Here is a 20,226-nt window from a genome sequence, read left to right as displayed (position 1 = left end):
TGTGATGGCCCACGTTTACCCCTGGAGCCCAGGTGCTATGTCTGCTTTGGGAACAGGAGCAAGTTACCTTTGTGTGTCATAGCAGTAATATGGAGAGCACAAAAAAAAAACCCACAGAAGAAAAAACAAAAACCAAACGAGCAGGGTGTCCTGTTCACATGTCTAGAAGGCAGTGCAAGTCCACCAGCTTTCTAGGTTTCCGTGTAATAGAGATAGGGATTTAAGATATTAATCCTAATACATTTCAACAGCTGCTTGCTCTGCCTTTGTTGAGAGCTTGGCAGAGTGGCTGTCACCACTTCAGCATCCTCCTGCCTCTCTTTTGAAGGCTTGCTGTGGCCATAGAATTTATAAGCACAGTTTTTGTGGCAATGCTGGAGAACATAGTGAGTGGCTGGTGATAGTATTCCAGGTAGACTCTGTCTCAGCACCTTGGCCTCTGTTGTAAGGTTTAAAGAGGAAAAAAAAAAATCTTCATGTTTGGTACAATCTTTGTGTCCTTGATGGTTCTCAGAGGTGGCTGTGGGGGGCTACAGAGTCACCAGGCCCAGGCTATGCTTGAGGGTTGCATCTCCTTGGGAAAGGAGATGATGGGGTCCCCTCCACAGGAGTGAGATTGTGTCAGCCTAGAACCTGGAGTTGGGCTTTGTGTGACACCCAGTCCTGAGCCTCAGGCCACGGAGCTGCTGTTTGCTGGCCACTGTGGTAAACCCAGGGTAAGGAGTGCTGCTGTCCCCTACCATGTGCTCGTTATTTGCAAGACAAATCCATGGAGCTGTGCTGGGAGAGTGACAAGTGGCAGTACAGAGGTGGAGACAGGAGCTGTGAAGGAGATTTTATCCAGTCTCATTGCTAGGGCTGGTATGTTGTAAAATTGCAGTTTGAGCTGGAAATCCTGCAGCATCTCCTCACTAACATCGACCTGGAATTTATCTGGCTGTCTGCCATGTGCTAAATAAACCCCAAGCCATGTTGGAGGCTCCTTCTACCCCCTTGAATCCCAGCCCCTTTCTGGGAGGAACCCACAGGCCAGATTTTCTTCTGTGGAGGTTTTTAAGCGACCACTTTTGGAGCCCCTTGAAACTAGATACGAATGGGAATTCCTGCAAGGCCTCTTTAGCCTTGCTGGCTGCGACATCCTGGAATGAAAACGTGGCTTGGATTGAGGATTGGTTGGTAAATTAGTACAAACCCAGCTAGTACAATTTGCTAACGAGCAGTGAAGAGGTTTGGGTAGGCAAGAAATGGTCCGTACAGTGAGATGGAGGTCTGCACCTCTGCTGTGTTCTGGTGGTGTCTGGAAGAAAATCCGAGTTTTGTGGTGTGGTCTGACTTCAGGCTTGTTCTTGTACTTTCACCTTCCTGCTTTTGTGGGTTTTTTAGGATTCTCAGATTCTATGTTCAAGTGATGCCTTTTTATCACTTGCATCTTTGGAGTGTCCTGCACTTAAACTGTTGTCCTCAGAATTAGGACTTGGCTCGGATTACTGTGGCAGAAGCAGGAGTTGTCTTTCAGCTGGAAAAGTACAGAGTTTGATTTTTCCTTGAAAGCATTTAAAAACAGCATTCTCACGGTGTCATAGCTGTTGTTTACCTCAAATATAATCATGTTGCTTCCCAGTAGGAAGGAGTCAGGTGCTCACACAGAATCTTCCATGTGTTGTTGTCCAAGGGGAGCTGCCAAGGTTGTTGTGCATGTTTTGGTTTAACTTGTTCCCGCTGATATCCAGCCTTTGGTTCGTGTCTCGCCTCCCTTCCTAGCTGAAGGAGACTCTAATAGAATGGAGGAGTGATTCATGCTGAGGAAGAAAATTATCTCTTATCTAGGTTGCCTCTAAGCCAGTCCTCCCAGAGCCGAGTTTATCCTTGAGAGGCTGGAAAGTTGGTCTAGAAGGTAAATATTAATTCTTTAGAGTGTCTGACATTGATCTGAAATCCAGGCGGCTGCGGCGGTTGCCGATGGGAAGGAAGCTCTGCTCGTCCGTGTTCACACAGCACGGTGAGATTCAACCTGCACACGGAACAAAATCTGTTCTGGAGGAGTGGAATTGAAAACTTTGCAGGAATCTCGGCAACATCATGGACTAAGTAGTGTTTTCTCCCACCTCGGTAGTGATAGTCAGTCTGTAGGGGAGAAAACTTAAGGGGTCTAGCTCCTGACTTCTTTGCTCTCCCAGCAATGAGATTCCTGGGATGGAGGCTGTTAAAATATCAGCACTTCTCTGCAGCTTAGAGAAAGTCACTGGGGCTTTGCTAAGTCATCTGGGAGGAAGATAAATACACTGCAGCGTGGCTACTCTTCAGGGTTGTACAGCAGGACACTTGGGGAAGCTTTTGTACAACCAAGTGCAGTGTTTCCACATCCTTTCTTTTAAAAACTCTGGTGGAATTTCTGCATGGCTCCTTATAGCCAAGCTGCCCCTGCCTTGGTGATTGCCCAGAATTCAACAGAAACAGAAAGTGAAACTGGGTGGTCTGTTGGTCATATGCTGAGATGTGCAGAAAATGGAAGAGTTGTAGAAATGCTAAACCAGATGAACTTTGCAGTCCTGTTATTATCATCTTTATGGAGAAAGGTGTCAGGGGTCAGTATGAGCCAAGCCAATTCTTGGATAGTTAGCCCCATAAAATTACATGGTATTTAGTGATGTTTGGCTTGAGCTGTAAGTTCTTGTATATAATAGGGAGTTTCTGATGAGAACACGGAATTTGGATGTCCAGAGTGAAAATGTTGCAGTTAACCTAATCATTTCAAATCTTTTCATGCTCCTTTAGTTTCTGTCTTAAAGGTCATTGAAATCTAGACCTGGGATGCCCTTTTTAGCCTTTGCACATCATCAGTTGGTGTTCTATTTTTGAGCAGTTGCTAGTGTTGGATAGGAGGGGGCCTAACTTGGAAGGATTTTGTAGCATTTGTGTTTTATTTCCTACCTTATTGCTTGGCAGTAGTTCATACTGTTCTAAATTTTTAGGGATATGACTGGGGGCTTGAGCCACTGGCTGAGTGTTTCTCTGCTGTACCTAACCACCAAATCACTTTTGTTGCTCCTTGGATTCAGCAGAGGAAGTCCTTCTGGTTTAACCTGAGCACAAATCTAAGATATCTCTGGCCCAGAGCTCAGCACTGGCACAGATCATCCATTGTCCTAAGCCAAGCACCTCACTTGGGACTTGATCTTGTGTTGAGCTGTGCCTAAATACCTTCTCCCTTACCTCCTGTTGAAATGGGCTCGCTCTGGCTTTGGGATCTCTCATTTGTGTCCTGGCTTCTGTGTCTTTTTACAGCACATCCTTCCTCGGAAAAGCGATGGAACTCCTTTATGTCCAAGAGTGACCGTATATATCCACTGAGCATTACCTGCGTGTGCATAATTCCCATAACGCCTTCACTTGTCCCCAGAGCCCAGCAGCAGGTGGGATGTGCAGCTGATCCTGTGTGTGTGTGTGTCTCTTCCAGAACAGGGCAGTGGGGCGGCCCAAGGGGAAGCTGGGCGCTGCCTCTGCCGTGAAGCTCGCGGCCAACCGGAGCACGGCGGGAGCGCGGCGGCGGAGGACGCGATGCCGCAAGTGCGAGGCGTGTCTGCGGACAGAGTGCGGAGAGTGCCACTTCTGCAAGGACATGAAGAAGTTCGGGGGGCCCGGCAGGATGAAGCAGTCCTGCATCATGAGGCAGTGCATAGCTGTAAGTGTGCCTGGGCCTGCAGCTTGTCTGCACAGTCCTTTCCTCCCGCCGCGTCTCCTGGGTGATCAGGTGTGGGGATGGGAGCTCTGCTTTGAGTAATCGCTGACAAAAATGTGTAATCCCTGCCCTCCCAGCTCAGATCCCTTCTTCCCCAGTGCTTCTCATCCTCCCCAAATCTTAAACCAGAATACCACTAAAACATAACAGGACAGCTTTCCTTTTAGCAGTATAGAAGTGGAGAATTTCAGTACATCAAAAATCAGTGCTCAAATCACTCTCAAACTCTGGGATCTGGGGGAAAAGGGGAAGAATGGGAAGTTCTGATTCAAAGGATGAAGAGGTGTGTTCGGTTTGAATGTTGGAATTTCCTGAGAAAAGCTGCCCTGCCATCATCTTTGCCACGTTATCCACCTAAATTAGGATGTGAGGAATCCTTGACTGGCAGCCTCCAGGATTTTGGTGTTGATGGCCCCAGCCCCAGGTTCCCCGAGATCTGAATTTCAATTTGTTTCTGGTGACTTAGGCACAGAGCAGAGGGTCTGATATAGACGAGGCAGAGAGCCATCAATCCAGGGTCTTGTCTTCCTCAGGGACTGGAAATGGCTGTCAGGGAAAGAGCATCGGAACAGGGCAAGCAGGCACTCGGTTTCCTGGGCTCCTGTGATACATTACTGAGGAGCTTCTTGAGTCACAAGCAATAGCTTTCTATTTAACAAATATTGACAGATTAATCTTCCATTAAGTTGTTCAAGCAGCTTTTGAATCTCCAGCTGCCGTGCTGACTTGTGGAGCTTCTTCTCAGGTCTCATGTCTGCAGTGACTCTGTTCAAGGCTAAAAATCAGCTTTAGTTTTTATTTTAATTCTTTAGAAGGTCTTGTTTGTGCTGTTGTTATGGGTTTGGTTTTCTTTTGTTGTTGTTTTTTTAAGGAAAGGAATGTTGTTTATTCATAACTGAAATATCACTCTATCTATACTGATTACTCTCCTTACAGTTCCTTTCACTTAATATTTGGGGGTTTTTCATTTAGTTCTTAGGAGATGACCAAAGTGGAGGGATTAAATGACTTTACCTGACACTGATAAAAAACTGATGAGTACTTAAGGTTTCCAGTAGTTGCTCCTGGTAGCTCACTCCATGTCCTGTACCAAGCTCTGCACTGTTCCTGACACAGAGGATTTGGTTCAGCGCTGCTGGATCTTTCAGTAAAGTACACGGAATATCCACCTTTCTGCAGAGTGCTTTTGCAGCTCAAGTGTCTTTTCTTTGAACACTTGATTTCCTGGAGTGTGGCATGAATTGAACAGCATGGATGAAGAATTTATTATTCTCCAAGGGCAAGAAATAGTGAAATCATGCTGCCTTTTTAGTGGAAGGATTAAATTAGGACTGCAGTGTGCTTTCTCATCCTCACTGATGAAGGAAACTTTCAGACTAAGCTGTTTCACTCTCAGTAACACAGGCTGAGTGTTTTGGAGATGATCTGGGTTCTCTTCTAGCTGAGTGTAGTCATCCTCTGTCTGACAGTGAAGACTTATTTATCTTCTTGGTGCCTAGAGTTTTACTTTCAGTTAGGACAGAGGTAGCCAGGGGTCTCTGATTACTTGTCCCACCCTCACATGCACCGACAGTGAATTCACTGCACTTCCTAGGTGGGTGCAAATATCAGGGAGATTGTTACAAACTCTTAAAGCAGCAAGGGTCCAGGAAATTAAGGCATTGGAGTGTTGTAACTTTCAAGGTGCTTCACATTTCTGTAAGCAATCCTGTTGGCTTTGCCCTTGTTCTCTAACAATTGAGCAGTAATATATTGTGGTACCTATCCAGCAGTTTCCAGCCAAAAAAACCCTGCAAGATGCTGAAGCTGTATGGAAGTAATGATCCCTACAGTTCTGGGATTGTGCTTGCCCTGGTTAATAACATTGACAATATTAACTAGACAGACTTTCATTAAGCTCAGAAGCCTTCAGAGGCTTTTGGTACTGCTGTTCAGAGAGCAGGAACCTCCTCTGCATCACCAGTTCCATCAGGAAGGGAAGCAGGAGTGCCTGGGACACTGCTGCATGGAATGGGTCTGAGGGGAGCCTGGGGCTGGGAGGAAACCTTGTGACAGCACTGCTGCTGTTCCAGCCCCTCAGTGGGACAGAGGCAGTGGTGGCACAGAGGAGATTGCCTTGCTCCCAGCAAGAAAAATTGTACTGCTGTTTGCAAAATGCTCTGTGCTCTAACAGATCACTACAGCTGGGCTTCCCCCTGCCTTGCTGAGGGATGCACTGTTTGCTGAAGTTTGGGTTGGTGTGCAGGTATTCTCTTAGGGATTTATTCACTCATCCACAAGAGATCCTTGCTGGGAAAAGCCCCATCTCTGCCTCTGGCTGTGTAATAGTTAAGGACTGGCAGCCTAATCGATTGCACTTCCCTTCGTGGGCAGTTTAGGATCTTCCTCTTTTTTGTAATGAGGTTTATACCTTATTGCTGCAAACCAGAATTTTGTTAATCATTAGCAAAAAGGTGGCTTTTTAATTAGAGTGGCATTCAGTGCTTTGACATGGGTGATGGATATGTGAGATGCTGCGGTTCCCTTTCTGCCTCAGAAGAAAATCTGTGTGATCTCACTTGTGACACTTGCAGGAGAGAATCCTCTAAGTGAGCAGAGCTTTTTGCAGTGCTCAGGTTGGGAGCAGGGCCCTGGATAATGGACTGCCAGTCAGGAAAAGGGCTGTTCTTGGTTCTGTTGTGGGCTTGCTGTGAGACCTGGATCAGGTCCCATAACATCTGTCTGCCCTGCCTGTAAAATAAGGGAGCTGCCAAATTGCTACTTGGATTGTGAAGCCTAATGGATGTGAATAGTGATATTCTAGGTTGCTTCTTTCCCCTCCCATTGTACACTGGTGAAGTGACTTGCATGCCAATGTCTGTGTCAGCTCACAGATAAAAGGAACCCACCAAAAATGCATTTTCATCCATCCCAGTAACGTTCCTTGAACCTGTATTGCTGCAGGGAGGGCCCTTTGGTGAAATTTGTCCTGTGGAGCTTGGTCTGGTACCCAGCCCTAATTTGTTACCAATTTTTTGGGGGTTTTTTTTTGCCTTCATGTCAGTTTGTACAATTAATCCCTATTTATCTCCTCTTTGAAATGAGGATACTGTAAATGGACATTGAGCTTGTGTGTTTCTATGTCTGCCATGTCTTGATCAGTTTTTTCTGATACATAAACAGCCGGTGCTGCCTCATACTGCTGTGTGTCTGGTGTGTGGAGAAGCTGGGAAAGAGGACACTGTGGAAGAGGAGGAGAGCAAGTTTAATCTCATGCTAATGGAATGCTCCATTTGTAATGAAATCATACACCCAGGATGCCTTAAGGTGAGTACAAGGATGTGATACATGTTGGAAACAAAAGCTGAATTAGTTATCACCTTAATGTAAAAATGGTGCACAGAAATTGGGAAGCTTTTAGGTTTTCATCTTTGGACAGATGAGTAAGTGAGCAGAGAGCTGGTGTGAGGAGCAGGGTGGGATCTGTGGCACACACAGCCCTGAGCAGCAGGCAGGGTCCTTGATGTAACAGCATTCCCTGGGAGAAGGGACCCTGGCTGTGGGCATCCCCTGAGTGTGTGTGTGCTTGTGAAGATCTTGTGGGTTTGTTTCTTTCTTTCTGCCCCTTGTTTCAGGAAGTGAAGTGTTTCAGTTGGGATGGGGAAGGCAGAGCAAGCTGCCTCTACTTCAGGGTGAGATATTCCCAAGTCCATGTCAGTAGCTTCTTCCTGAGTCCCACGAAGTACAGATGAGCAATTGGCTGCTCGTGGAGGTCCAGGCACAGATGTGCCTTAGGGTGGCAGCTGGCTCTAAAGATGTTAGGAGCAAGTGTTGGAGCAGGAGGAGTGCAGCTCTGGAGAACAGCCTGAGCCAGTGTCAGGCTGCAGGAGTGCTCACCCTTGGCTGACTTGAGTCCTGTGAGCAGCTGTATTCTTTGCTGGTAACAAAAGTGTCATTTTGGGCATATCTCCCTGCATTAGCATTTAGAAGCTGCCTTTCTCCAGAGCTTGTTTCTTTCAGCTGATCAGCCATTTCCTGTTGCTGATTTGTTTATGGTTAAAGTGATTTGCCAAAGCAAATGTATTCTTGCACACCGTGCCCCAGAAAGCAGCATTTAGGCCCTTCTGGGGTGTCTGGGAGGAGAGGTGTGTGTGCTCCTTATGCAGGCCTAGGGTGAAGCTCTCCTGGCCTTTCATTTCTCCTGAGCTGTACATGGTGCTGCACCAAGCTCTGTGCTGTCGTTTATTAGAGCAGAACGTGGGGAGCTGGCAAACCAAGAGCTGTGCCTTCTCCCTGATTCATGGAGCTGGTGCTCAGTTCCTGCCACAGATGGGCTCTGAAAAGGAGCTTTGCTTGTTTGGCTCTGCCTAAAACAAAACTTTGGGGGCTGATGAAGCAGAGGAAGGAGCTGCTCATTTTCAGAGGTACCTTAATTTTGGCTGCTTTGCTGTTCCAACCCTTGCTGGAAGTGCCCTGTGCACCCTCATCTCTGCCTTTGCAGTGTCAGTGGCACCTCAGGGCTGAGTTCAGAGGACACTTGTTGTCTAGTGGCAGCTCAGGTATGATTTCCTCTCCCCATACTACATCTGGGACTAGTACAGGATGTGGGTCAGATCTGTGAAATCAGGCAAGTGCTGTTTATTCTCTTACACATGCGTGGTGTTCTGAGTGTTCTTTTGGTAACTAGGAGCAGCGTTGCTTTGGGTGATCCTGACAATTAAGCACTGGGAGGTTCACTGTGTGCCTTGTGTGTCTTGTATTTTCATTTCTCAGTGCTTCTGCTGAGCTGAAATAGTGGGTAACTGGTGCTGTTTATTTTCTGAGGCAAAAGAGCACTGGTAGAATTTCAGAATCATCTTGGAAGGTGAGATGAGACTGCTCAGGGGAACAGCAGAAGGAAAATGGAGCTTCTTCCTTGGATCCTTCCTTGCTTTTCATTCCCGGGTTCCATCATTTCCTTCAAGACAGAAATTCCTGCCATGTTTACATGTTGCTGGAGCCCTTGAGCCCTGAGGATGGAGCCCATAAATAGCCTTTGATGCAGCCCCAGCCCCAGGGCAGCTGCTTCCTCTGCCCACGAGGGAAAGTCCCTTCCTGTCCCACTTGGGAAGCAGCACCATGTGAACTGCTGGTCATCTCCAGCTCAGTGTCTGGCTTATGCAGTGTTGGGGAAGACTGGAATTAACTGGATCAGTGAAAGGCAGATGTCCTTTCCTGGCTTATTCCCCTGTGGAGTGGATTCCCTCCAAACTGCATTTCCCAGAGCTTGTGGAGTAGTTTGGTGCATGCAGGGGGTGATTTATTCTCTGGGCAGGTTAGTTGTGGTTTGAAGTCCATCCTCTTCCAGCTCCCTGATTAGGCTGTACATGTTCTGGAGGTTTTTCTCCATGAATCAGCAGTGCCAGAGGACCTCTCTGAGGAGTTAGATTAAGGGTGGCTCGGGTGTATCTGTGCCCTGGCACAGATCTGAGCCTTGAGGGGCTTCTGTGGGGGCCCTGGGTACCAGAGCACCTGCAGTGATTGTGTTGGAGCTGTGTTGGGCACAACCCAGGATGTTCCCAGGATGTTCCATGTGCTCAGAAGTGTCACAGGAGCTTCCTGACATCCTTCTTTCCTTGAAAATACCACACCAACACAAATTCTTGTTTTGCTGAACGGGTTTCTTATGAAAATGATCTTGGTGAGCGTTTCGCAAGCACAGCACTGCTTCCAGAGGGAGCTCATGAGATTTTGGGATGAGCACTGCCTCTGCCTGTCGTTGTTACACAGGGTTTGAGTTGAACCAAGAGTGGTGAATTTTTCTTGCTTCATCTCAAATTGCTGCTATTGCTGGCTAGCACGTCTGAGTGCAGCATCTGATGCCTTTTGCTTAGGGAGAAGGGGTTCTTCTCTCCACTAGGAGCTTGTTCTTTTCCATCTCAGCTGAATGTAGTGATAACAATTGAAGTGAATATTTAGGTGCCTTGTCAGAGCAGCAGGGATACAAAGGCCTTTTCCAGCACAGCTTCAGCCCAGGTGTGTCTCACTGCCTTTTTCAGTCTGGGCACTGCCAGAATTTGTGGTTCTTCCTCAGGGATGCCAGATCAGCATCCTGGGGTCTCCATATCCCCACCAAGCTGAGTCCCCAGCACCCAGGTCTCGTGTTCAGGTCTGAGTTGCTGACCTCGTGCTGCAGGTAGGTTTCTGTGACGCCTCACGCTGTGCCTCAGACACCCACCTGCTGTTTGCAGCAAACACTCAGAACTGGCTCCCACCCAGCCTGAAAGGCTTGGGACAGATTCAGTGGCAGGTTTGTGTGTGTCTAATTAGTTTGCTTACAGTTCCTCACATCTGTTCAGTTCCTTAAACTTCACAGAGGGGACAGAGCTGTAATGCTTTCCCTTCAGCAGCACTTGTTCTATATTCAGTGCGGGAAATAACTTGTTCCCAACTTGGGCTTGGGCCAGGAATTGTTCCCCTGAGGCAGAGATGTATACAACAACTCCTGAAGTATCTTACACCTACCATGGGAAAGAAGGTTCAAAGGCACATAGTTGTGATAAAACCAGTATTTAAATTCTGCCCACTTCATTTACTTATTTATTAACTCCAGGAGTCTTGCTGAGAGACTGACATGTCATCACTCTCACTGGATGGTGAAACTAGAATGGCTGCTGTCTGGCTCAGGGACTTGAGGAAGCAGTTCCTAAATCCGAGGGCTTGCTCCTGCACAGCCAGTGCCTTTTCCCTGCACTGGGAGGAGGAAATGTTTCAGAAACATGAGAAATCTGCAGATCCCTGCCTGTGCTTGTTCCTGTCTCCTGCAGCCACTCTGCTGCTGCCAGTGCCCAGCTGTTAGTCTGGACAGCAGCATGTTTTTGTTGTCTACAAGAGTAATAAATCAATATTTTTCTTCTTTTTCTCCCAAGTTTTTTTATTTCTGAATATGTAATGAAACCCTTAAGTGGGAATGTGCCATCACTGAGTGCGTTTGTGTGGAGGGTGTATCTTAGCTCTGCTTTTCATTCACAAAAATGTCTTTTCTGAAATGCCTGTTCCCTGTTTAGAAAGCACTCCAGGTTCCTGTGTGAAAATCCAGAAAGGAGGAACATTCCAGCTGTGTAGGGCAGGATTGTGCTTTTGCTGGAGTGTAACAACACTAAGCATAGGTTTCTATCAGAAAGCAAAATGTCAGTGTTGGAGGTAGTGAAGTCATCAGCATTTCTGTCCCTTACACTGACTGAGGATCTGGGGTGTGAGAAACCCTGGAAATGCCTCCGTGTGTCCAGTGCTGTGAATGAACGTGTCTGTTCTGAGCTGCCTTGGCAGCACCATCCCCACTGGCACATGGGCTGAAGAGCTGCAGCCTGGGACTGCTAGTTCTGATCCTGAAAGAAATGTATTTTAAGGAACACTTGATTACAGTGCAGGGTGCTGTGCTGCTAAAAATGCCCATGGGATTAATGTATGTGGGAACATGGATGGGAGAGCCCTGCCTGTGGGGAGATCAGGCTGTGCCTCTCCCGGGGGACACGGGACTGGGCTTTGCAAACCCGAGGTGTGCGAGGGCGTTTGGAGATGGTGCAGTCACAGCTCTGCGTTTGGGGACGTTCTCTGTTCTTGTCCTAAGAGCAGAGTGTGTGAATTGAGATTGTCACTGACCTATGGAAAGCCCAGATGTGTTTGGCCAGCGTCCCTTCCTCCAGCATCGCCCAGGGGTGGCTGTGCAGCACCCAGGGCTTGCTCAGCCTTGCTCAGCCCTGTGCCTCTGCTCCCCTGGGAGGGCTGCAGTCCATCCCTGAAAACGAGGAGCTGGACAATGTGCCTTGGAATGATCATCACCTTCCTGCCCGTGCAGTTGTGAATGCTGTGTCTCCCCCACAGGTGAAGGAATCGGATGGTGTGGTTAACGATGAGCTGCCGAACTGCTGGGAGTGTCCAAAGTGCAACCATGCAGGGAAAACTGGAAAAGTGAGTTTAATGGGAATAAGTGGTGCTGGAATGAGATACAAAATCTTAAGCATTCCCTCTGGCTTGTAGATAGACTTTAGCCCAACACCAGCTTTCGGTTTTGTGCTTAATTCATGTTTTGTTCTTAATTACCCATGGTGAGGGGTTGGAATGAGGTGATCTTTAGGGTCCCTACCAACCCCAACCATTCCATGGTTATATGGTTCATTCTGTGGGTTGGAGACAAGCTCACAGCTTTCTGTTCTTCAATCATTTTTGTATACTTGTGCCAACACTTCACCCAGCACCTGGGGAATATTTAGGTTAGTTCTGTGCACTGCTGCACGTTAATTTTGACAAAGAAAATTCCTGAATTAAAAATTCACAAGCAATTATGCAAAAACGTGGAGTGTCTGTTGGAATTAGTGCAACATTATTTCTTTGTAGACTGAGACAGACACTTGCAAGTGTGTAGTTAGAAAAATAACCTCAGGAAAATTAAAACTTTTAACTCCCCATTAATCATTTTGTGAGTTAGAAAGTGACCAACCCACCAGCGTTGGAGTGCTGGTGGCAGCGTGAAGGGCTGGGAGATGCATAAGGTATAAAGTTGGTTTGTGTTTTGTGTCTCTCTGGCGTACAAGCAAAAGCGCGGACCAGGATTTAAATACGCATCAAATCTCCCGGGCTCGTTGCTGAAGGAGCAGAAAATTAACAGAGACAACAAGGAAGTGCCAGATGCTGCCAAAAGGAAAGGGGACTGCGAGGAGACTCCCAGGCGGAAATCGGAGGAACATTCCAAAAAAGCTCCAGTTGACTCAATCCTGAGGAGAAAATCTGATGAAGTGCATCTGTGGAGGAAACGGAAATTCGAGAAGTCCCAGGAACCCACGATGAGAAAGAGGGTAAGGAACAGCCCCTGCTCGTGGCTCTGCACTGAGCCTGGGCTGGCTGGGGCTGGTGACTCTGCTCTCCTGGCTTAGAGCTCATCCCCAAATCCCAGACTGTTCCCAGAGGAACTGCCACGTTTTACCGTTCTGGTAAAAGCTGCTGGTGTGACAGGACAGGGGCTTGAACAGGGACACTCGGGTTGATGTTCAGAGGCTGAAAACACTGGGCTGTGGCTGTTGTTTTATTCAAGATACTGGAAAACCCACTTTAACTGAAAAGTCTTTACAAGGTGCTCAGAGTAGGAACAAGGTGAAAATCAACTTTTCATGGAAGCCTTCTCATGTGTCTCCACGTGGTGGCGCCTGGCAGCTGTTTTGGGGCTGATTTGGGGCTGTGCCACCCTGGGAAGCCTCTGGAAAGGACACCTTGGGGTGCCTGCAGAGAGCAGGAGCTGCTCCCAGCAGTTGTGTAGGCAGCTCAGACCTGAACATGCCAGTCAGGGCTCTCAGGCCAGGCAGGGACACTCTGAATTTTCATGTAGATTCCAAAATGTGGTACTTGGGATCTGCAGGAATGCTGGTTTGCAGAGGCAGAAATGAGGGCTCCAATTTACTGTGTCTCATGACTAAAGTGGCTGATGGCTGTAAAATCAGAATCGGGGGCTGAGCTGGTATTGCCTGTGAAGCTGCCAGGGGTGGGGAGTCAGTGAGTCCTGCAAGGCTGGACAGTGGCAATGCTGCAGGATGGCAAATGTAGGGATTTGGGCTGCTTTGGTGGAGAGAAAGCAAAATTCACAGTAGCAGTTCATGCGTACCTGCGTGCTGGCCATGCTTTCCTTTTCCCATCCCTTTGGACTCCCCCAGTGAGGAAGGCTCTGTGAGTACCACATTACCACACAGCACAACAAATGTGTTTGGGATTTTTACTTTCTTTTAACAGCTGAAACATGGAGAAGAAAACAAACTTTATCCCATTTACATCTTGAAATTACAGAATCTTTCTCTCTTATGGAAACCTTTAACTCCAGGATAGTTCAGCTGCACTGTCTGGGTTTATATTTTCTCTTCTGGTGTCCTGTATTAAAATACAGCAGCCAGTTGTGTTTTGATGACCCAAGGAATAAAAATCTGTTCCTATACTGATGGTTGACCCTCCCTGTGTGAACACAGCCCCTCAACAGGGGCTGCCACAGCACATCCTGGAGTCCCTGCTCCCCTCAGGGAACCAGGGATGTCCTGGCACACTGCTGCCCTCTCACAGCCTGGCATGATCACAATTCCAGTGCCTATGGGCAGAGCACCCATCAGTGCCCTGTGTGAGGAGTGCAGGGAGCTACTGGGCTGGTGTAGTAATGTTTTTATTCTAACCTGTCATTACCTTACTGTGACTTCTCCCTTTATAATATGTTAATTTAAAAGCAGGGTGATCAGCTTTCTCCACCATGCACTGCGGGCTGAAACTTGGGAACACAGCCACTGCCTTGATCCAATTAGTTTATTGGGAAAGAGAAAGCACGAGCCCTGTGACACAACAAGTGTGCTCACAGCAGTTCCCTCTCCTTGCCAGTCCAGATCTCCTTATTAGAGCTATTTCATTTTAACAGCTGGTGATTTCTTTTTTGCTTGTGGTGATCAGATTAGGCTTGAAGCCTTCCTGGGCCTCTGACACAGCCTGGTGAATCGGAGGGACATGGATGAGTGGGGGCGAGTGCAGAGCAGTTTGTTGGGAGCAGGGACTGGGGCAGGAGGAAGGTGCCCTGTGAGGGCTCAGCAGTCCTGGGGTGTCACATTCCCTGTTCTGCAGGCATTGGAGGGGATGGCCAGGGTTTGGTTGGGTGTAAAGGAGCATCTAAAAAGCCTCTAAAGGAGGCTGGGGGTGTCCAGCTGCCAGGATGGTTCCTGAGGTTTTGGGAATGGCCCTTCTGGCCATGTGTGAGGGCACTTGGGCAGTGTTGATGTGGGTTCCCAGTGGGTGTGGCCCAAGCCTGGGTTCTTGTGGCCTGCTGGGGACAAAGCTGTCCATGATGTGCTGCTGATCTTGTGTGTGTAAATGATCCACCCGGAGATGGGCAAGGCCCTGGAATGTGCAGGAATCTGCAGGGTGAATCAGTCCATTTATCACTCCTGGAGTCCATCAAGCCAATGGCTGGACTCCTCATCCCTGCTGGATCTTGAACTCGATACCTTTGGCCGGTGCTGGGATGGTGCTGGGATGGGTGGGGCCCGGCGCTGGCAGAGGGCCCAGCCCCGGGCAGGGCTCCTGTGTGGAGCATCCACATGGGAAGCTCTGCTGAGCACGGCCCGGCTCCCGCAGTCAGCCCTTGTCTCTCCTTCCAGCGGCGATCGTGGAAGGCCCCGGATGACCGAACTGCCATGATCAAACCCCTGCGGCGCCTCAAGCAGGAGCCCGAGGATGAGCTGCCAGAAGCGCCCCCCAGGTCCAAGGATAGTGACCAGTCTCGGTCCAGCTCGCCCACAGCAGGGCCCAGCACGGAGGGCGCCGAGCCCAGGGACAAGAAGAAGTTCAAGATGAGGAGGAAAAGGCGGCTCCCCAATAAGGAACTGAGCAAGGAGCTCAGCAAAGAGCTTAACCAGGAGATCCAAAAAACCGAGAACAGCCTTGCCAATGAGAACCACCAACCCATCAAATCTGAACCGGAGAGCGAGAACGAGGAACCCAAGCGTGCGTTGAACAACAGCGAGAGACTCCATAGGTTCAGCAAAGGGTTGAACGGGACTCCCCGGGAGCTGAGGCACCACCAGCTCATGCCCAGCCTGCGCAGCACCCCCCGGGGAATAACCCGGCCCCCGCCCTCGCTGTCGCCCCCCAAGTGCATCCAGATGGAGCGGCACGTCATCCGGCCTCCTCCCATCAGCCCCCCTCCGGACTCGCTCCCCCTGGATGATGGGGCAGCCCACGTGATGCAGAGGGAAGTCTGGATGGCTGTCTTTAGCTACCTCAGTCATAGAGACTTGTGCATCTGTATGAGAGTTTGCAAGACCTGGAACAGATGGTAAGGAGGGCGGGACACGAGGTGTGGCGGGATGGGCACGAAGGGCAGCGGGTGATGGAGGCACCGGTGTCTCCTGGGAGAGGGGTGTGGGCTGTCCCTGGAGCTCTGGTGAGCTCAGGCAGAAGGGGTGACCAGCACAAGTGGCAGGACTCAGGTTGCTTTCTCAGAAACAGTTCCCAGCATTTCTGATGGAGCCCTGTGGGTTTCAGCCTCGGCGTCAGCGTGCCGGGCTCTGGAGCAGCCTGTGCTGGAGTCAGACACCGCGGTGTTCCTGCTGCTGGAACAGCCAGGCTGGCTCAGCCTTGGTGTCATTCTGCCCCAGGACTTCCTGACTGCCAGCATTTGTGCAGTTCAGCTATTAAATACTTAGACAGTGAGGATCCCACCGTGTGCTCCTCACAAGGGCTGTGCTGATTGTCTCCCTGTGGAGGGAACGTGCAGAGCCAGCCTGTTCCCTGTGCCAGCAGAGCACGTTCTGCAGGAATCCTTTGTTGATGGTGTTTGCTCACAGCGTGTCCCTTGTGGCCCTGACACAGCTGTGGCAGCAGCAGAAGCTGTAGTGCAGATTTACAGGTTCCAGTGACCCTTCAGCGAAGCCTTGTGGCTCTGGTGACTCCTGTCCCAGGTTCCTGCTGTGCACAAGGACAGACAGACTGGAACAGGCTCCTTTCCAGCATAGGCTGCTAATAAAACATGCACAAAGAAGAGAGGCTGATAATTCAGTGCGAGGTGATGTGTGTGGAGTGTCTCCTCCGTGGGCTGCTTGGTGTCACTGAAACCTGCTAAATGCATTTTCTGCTTAAATATAGTATTTGCTAATAAAAAAAAAGGAGCAAAATGCAGACTCCTGCACACTCATCAGGACTTGATGTTGTTGCCCTTAGAGAACCATAAAGAGCAAAAAGACACATAATCCACATGGATAGGGATAACACAAACACACAACAGGAGAGGGAGGATCTGTTTTCCCAAATCTGCTGGTTTTAAGTAAGGAAAACACAGAGGAAATGGGCATATTATTTAAATCAGACTTCGTAGTCAAAATACAAGGAAGGAGTGGTGACTTGTCTTAAGGCTATAAAATGGATTTTAGTAAGTGCTGGGATGACTTAAAATGGGATCCAAAGATACTTGTAATTCTGTAGAAATAATTCCATGCTTTATTGCAGGATATATTTGATGGAGAAACGTGAAACTTATGTAACATTGTGTGGGGTTGTTTATCTTTGCAATACTTGGCCTTACTTTTGCAATTTTTAGTTCAATGCTGCAGTATTTCCTACTGTTTAATGACACCTTTTAAAGCCTTACCAAAATCCAAACAAGTGCCAAATTAAGTGCTGTTGGCTTTTTTTCTTTTTGAGTAGGTGCTGTGACAAAAGATTATGGACCAAAATAGATTTAAACCATTGTAAATCCATCACTCCACTTATGCTTAGTGGCATTATTAGGAGACAGCCTGTAACCCTTGATCTTAGCTGGACAAATATATCTAAAAAGCAGCTGAGTTGGCTTATCAACAGACTGCCAGGTAAGTGATGTGTTCTCCTCACCAAATCACAAACCAGTCTGTATCTAAACTGCAACCTCTGGGGAAAGTCTCCAGGGACTGGGGTGGCCTAGAAGAGGAGTAGACTTTACTAGGAGGGCTGGAGATGTGTAAAGAATCAGTGGGTTAAAACTTTGGGGTCAGTTTTGGGGACACTTTGGGGTCTGTAAAATGAGCCAGAATTATTTTTTCTGACTACTCAATATGTTAATTTAAAATAATTTGAGGCAGGTCTTGCCCAGCAAGTGATGAATGCTCTATGGAAAGGACTCAGGGGACTGGGGGAAGAAGTTCCAAGTGGTGGGACAGATGGAGAGCTGGGCAGGAGGAGGGGGCCGTGGTCAGAGCAGCCTGGGGGTGCCAGTGGAGGTCACTGGATGTGTGTGGAAGGTCACAGTGCTCCAACCTGTTCTGTACCTGCAGGTCTGCGGGACCTGCTGTTATCAGGGTGCTCATGGATAGCAGTGTCGGCACTTTGTAGCTCCAGTTGTCCCTTGCTGCGAACTCTGGACGTGCAGTGGGCAGAAGGACTGAAAGACGCACAAATGAGAGACCTCCTGTCCCCGCCCACGGACAACCGGCCAGGTAACAGCGGGAGGAGCCCGGGAGCCCCGCCCCACCCCCGGGGCCTGTTCTGTGCTTTGTCCCCCTTGGAGCAAACGGGCAGGAGCCCCCACAGCCGAACCTGGCGGGGCTGGGGCCGTGCTGCCCCTCCAGGAGTTCGAGGAAGTGACTTGGAATACTCCTGGTTGGAGCCCCGGGGAGACAGGGATGTTGTCTGCCTGCTGAACCGTCATCTGAGCCACTGTGCTGGTTTTCTGTCTGACTTTCTTCTCTTCAGGCTGCAACGGGTGTACTTTAGAGAGTATGGAAACACTTTCTTCCAGTTCAGGGAAGGAGCAGTTCTGTGGGTCATGCCACATTCGCCCGGATTTCAGCTCAGGTGAAATTTTGAGCAAATCAGATCTGCTTTCTGGCATGCACTGCACAGCCTACTGCTTATTCCCGACTTGTAATTCCGCTGGGCCCCTGCAGTTACTTTCATCCCTTTTGTTTTGAAATCAGGAGGTGGCTTTGTCCACATGCCTGTTCCAAAAATAGACAAGTGTTCCTGCTGATATTCCCTCCAAAGCTCCAGACAGGCAAAAGCTCTGAAGTTGACCCAGGGCAGCAGTGTTGTGTGTCACGGTGCATTTCATAGAGGCCTGCGGATGTTGGCAGGGCGGGCTGGGGCTCGTGGGAGTGACCTCGTGCCTCTGCTTTGCAGGTCAGATCGACAACCGGAGCAAGCTACGGAACATCGTGGAGCTGCGCCTGGCCGGGCTGGACATCACGGACGCCTCGCTGCGGCTCATCATCAGACACATGCCCCTGCTCTCCAAACTCAACCTCAGTTACTGTAACCACGTCACAGATCAGTCTATTAACCTGCTGACCGCCGTCGGAACCACCACGCGGGATTCGTTAACGGAAATTAATTTATCAGGTAAGGGCTGGGGGGGAGGCAGCTGAGGGCACTGCCATCAGAGCCGGGGGGTTTGGGCCGGCCCCTGCCCTGCTCCTGCTGTAACTGCTGGCAGCAGCCGGACGTGCTGCTGGTGGAAGTGGCCCCGCAGCTGCCGGGAGGTGTTGTAACCACACTCATCCTCCCGGGGGATTTTCCAGCGCCGCTGCTCCGCACATCTGGGCTGCCTGGCTTGATCCCGTGGATTACACAACAGCTGGGGGATGGGGATGGGCCGTGGAGCTAGCAGGGATTCCTCTGCTGGGGATGGGGATGGAGCTCTGGGCATTCCTCGTGCTGCACAAGAAAATCAGTGTTGAGTTGCTCCCCTCTGCTCTCCCCAGACTGCAATAAGGTCACTGACCAGTGCCTGTCTTACTTCAAACGTTGTGGGAACATCTGCCAGATCGACCTGAGGTACTGCAAGCAAGTGACGAAGGAGGGCTGTGAGCAGTTCATAGCAGAGATGTCTGTGAGTGTCCAGTTCGGGCAGGTGGAAGAAAAACTTCTGCAAAAACTGAGTTAGTTAAAGGACTTGTGTAAATACTGGGGTGAGGGGGGGAAGGGACTAAGAACACGTAGGGATTTTATTTTCAATTGGGAACTTGGAATATCAGAAAATGCCGCGATTGGATTTTACAACTCTTGTTGAGGAGAGAACAACGTGAAACTACCCATGTTAAGAAATTCAACTTGTGCCACTAATTCAGTCCACCTGGGATGTCCTGCACTGGCTCTTATGCAAACTCATAAGGCGACTGTTACCGATGATAATTGTTCACACCCTGGAAGAGGACTGAGCTCCAAGAAATACTGTTATTTAAAGTACCACAGCATGTGCTTGGTAGTGTAAATTTGATTTCTGCTTTTCATTTCTTAAGAAAAAAAAAAAAGTTGGTGTCATTTAAGTGGACCACGCACTGCATTTCTGCCTTCTTAACACGTTTTGTTTTGTTACATCTTACATTATGCAGAACTATTTTTGTACAAAAATTGTTTAAAAATTATTTATGCAATGTTTGAATGCATTACCAGTGTTTCGGTTTTGATTGCCAATTTTTATCTTTACTTATGGTAGGCGAGAACTTAACCTATACTTCGTAGGCAGTATCTATCTACAAACGTGCCCAGGTCAGGAAAAGTAGGTTCATACTTTCAACTTAAAGCATGTTTTAATGGAAGTTTATATCCTGCTTTGTATACTTCAGAAGTGACATAAGCATGTTGTGGAAATAAGGTGTAAATTATAGTTGAAGTAAAACACTTTTATCTGTATAGAAATCACCTTTTTCTCAAAATTTTAAAAAAATTCCGATTTCAGCTTTTGCACATAGGAGGGTTTCACTCTGTAGCATGAGCTCTTGTACTCAATATAAAATTAATTTATACAGTGAGTCCAGCAGTAGAATAAATGGTCAAACGTAGTCTCTCTTTCTTTGAAGTGTGAGTTGAGTTCTCATTTAAGGTTTATAACATGGTTATTTCCTGATTGTAAAATTCTGCATTCATAAGTGCCATTGTTGTACGGTGTTGTTTTCGTAGACCTTCCTGATGCAGTTTTACCTTTGTTGAATTTGTATAAACAATTGTACAAAAACAGGCGCTGGCTCTGCACGTTTCTG

The 20,226-nt window shown here is 48.5% G+C and overlaps 1 protein-coding gene across 7 annotated transcripts in view; it reads left to right on the top strand.

Moving 5' to 3' along the window:
• The window catches only part of KDM2B (lysine demethylase 2B), a 106,656-nt gene extending 86,453 nt beyond the window's left edge, over positions 1-20,203 (top strand). For 4 of the 7 annotated variants that reach the window (XM_088175952.1, XM_088175953.1, XM_088175955.1 and 1 more), the window contains 10 exons: positions 3,458-3,682; positions 6,902-7,045; positions 11,582-11,669; positions 12,284-12,552; positions 14,875-15,551; positions 16,919-17,082; positions 17,524-17,685; positions 17,942-18,043; positions 18,368-18,586; positions 18,949-20,203. In XM_088175952.1, the coding sequence (XP_088032078.1) occupies positions 3,458-3,682; positions 6,902-7,045; positions 11,582-11,669; positions 12,284-12,552; positions 14,875-15,551; positions 16,919-17,082; positions 17,524-17,685; positions 17,942-18,043; positions 18,368-18,586; positions 18,949-19,130 (2,232 nt within the window). In that variant the 3' untranslated portion in view covers positions 19,131-20,203. The remainder of the gene's footprint in view (positions 1-3,457; positions 3,683-6,901; positions 7,046-11,581; positions 11,670-12,283; positions 12,553-14,874; positions 15,552-16,918; positions 17,083-17,523; positions 17,686-17,941; positions 18,044-18,367; positions 18,587-18,948) is intronic. The other 3 variants (XM_014874940.2, XM_014874945.2, XM_088175954.1) reach the window with 3 other exon arrangements.
• Positions 20,204-20,226: the final 23 nt, after the last annotated feature.

The sequence above is a fragment of the Sturnus vulgaris genome, chromosome 19 (genome assembly GCF_052056855.1).
Source record: "Sturnus vulgaris isolate bStuVul1 chromosome 19, bStuVul1.hap1, whole genome shotgun sequence".
Classification (NCBI taxonomy): Eukaryota; Metazoa; Chordata; class Aves; order Passeriformes; family Sturnidae; genus Sturnus; species Sturnus vulgaris.
The sequence above is the reverse complement of the archived record's forward strand: the minus strand, read 5'-3'. Positions and strand labels throughout refer to the sequence as shown.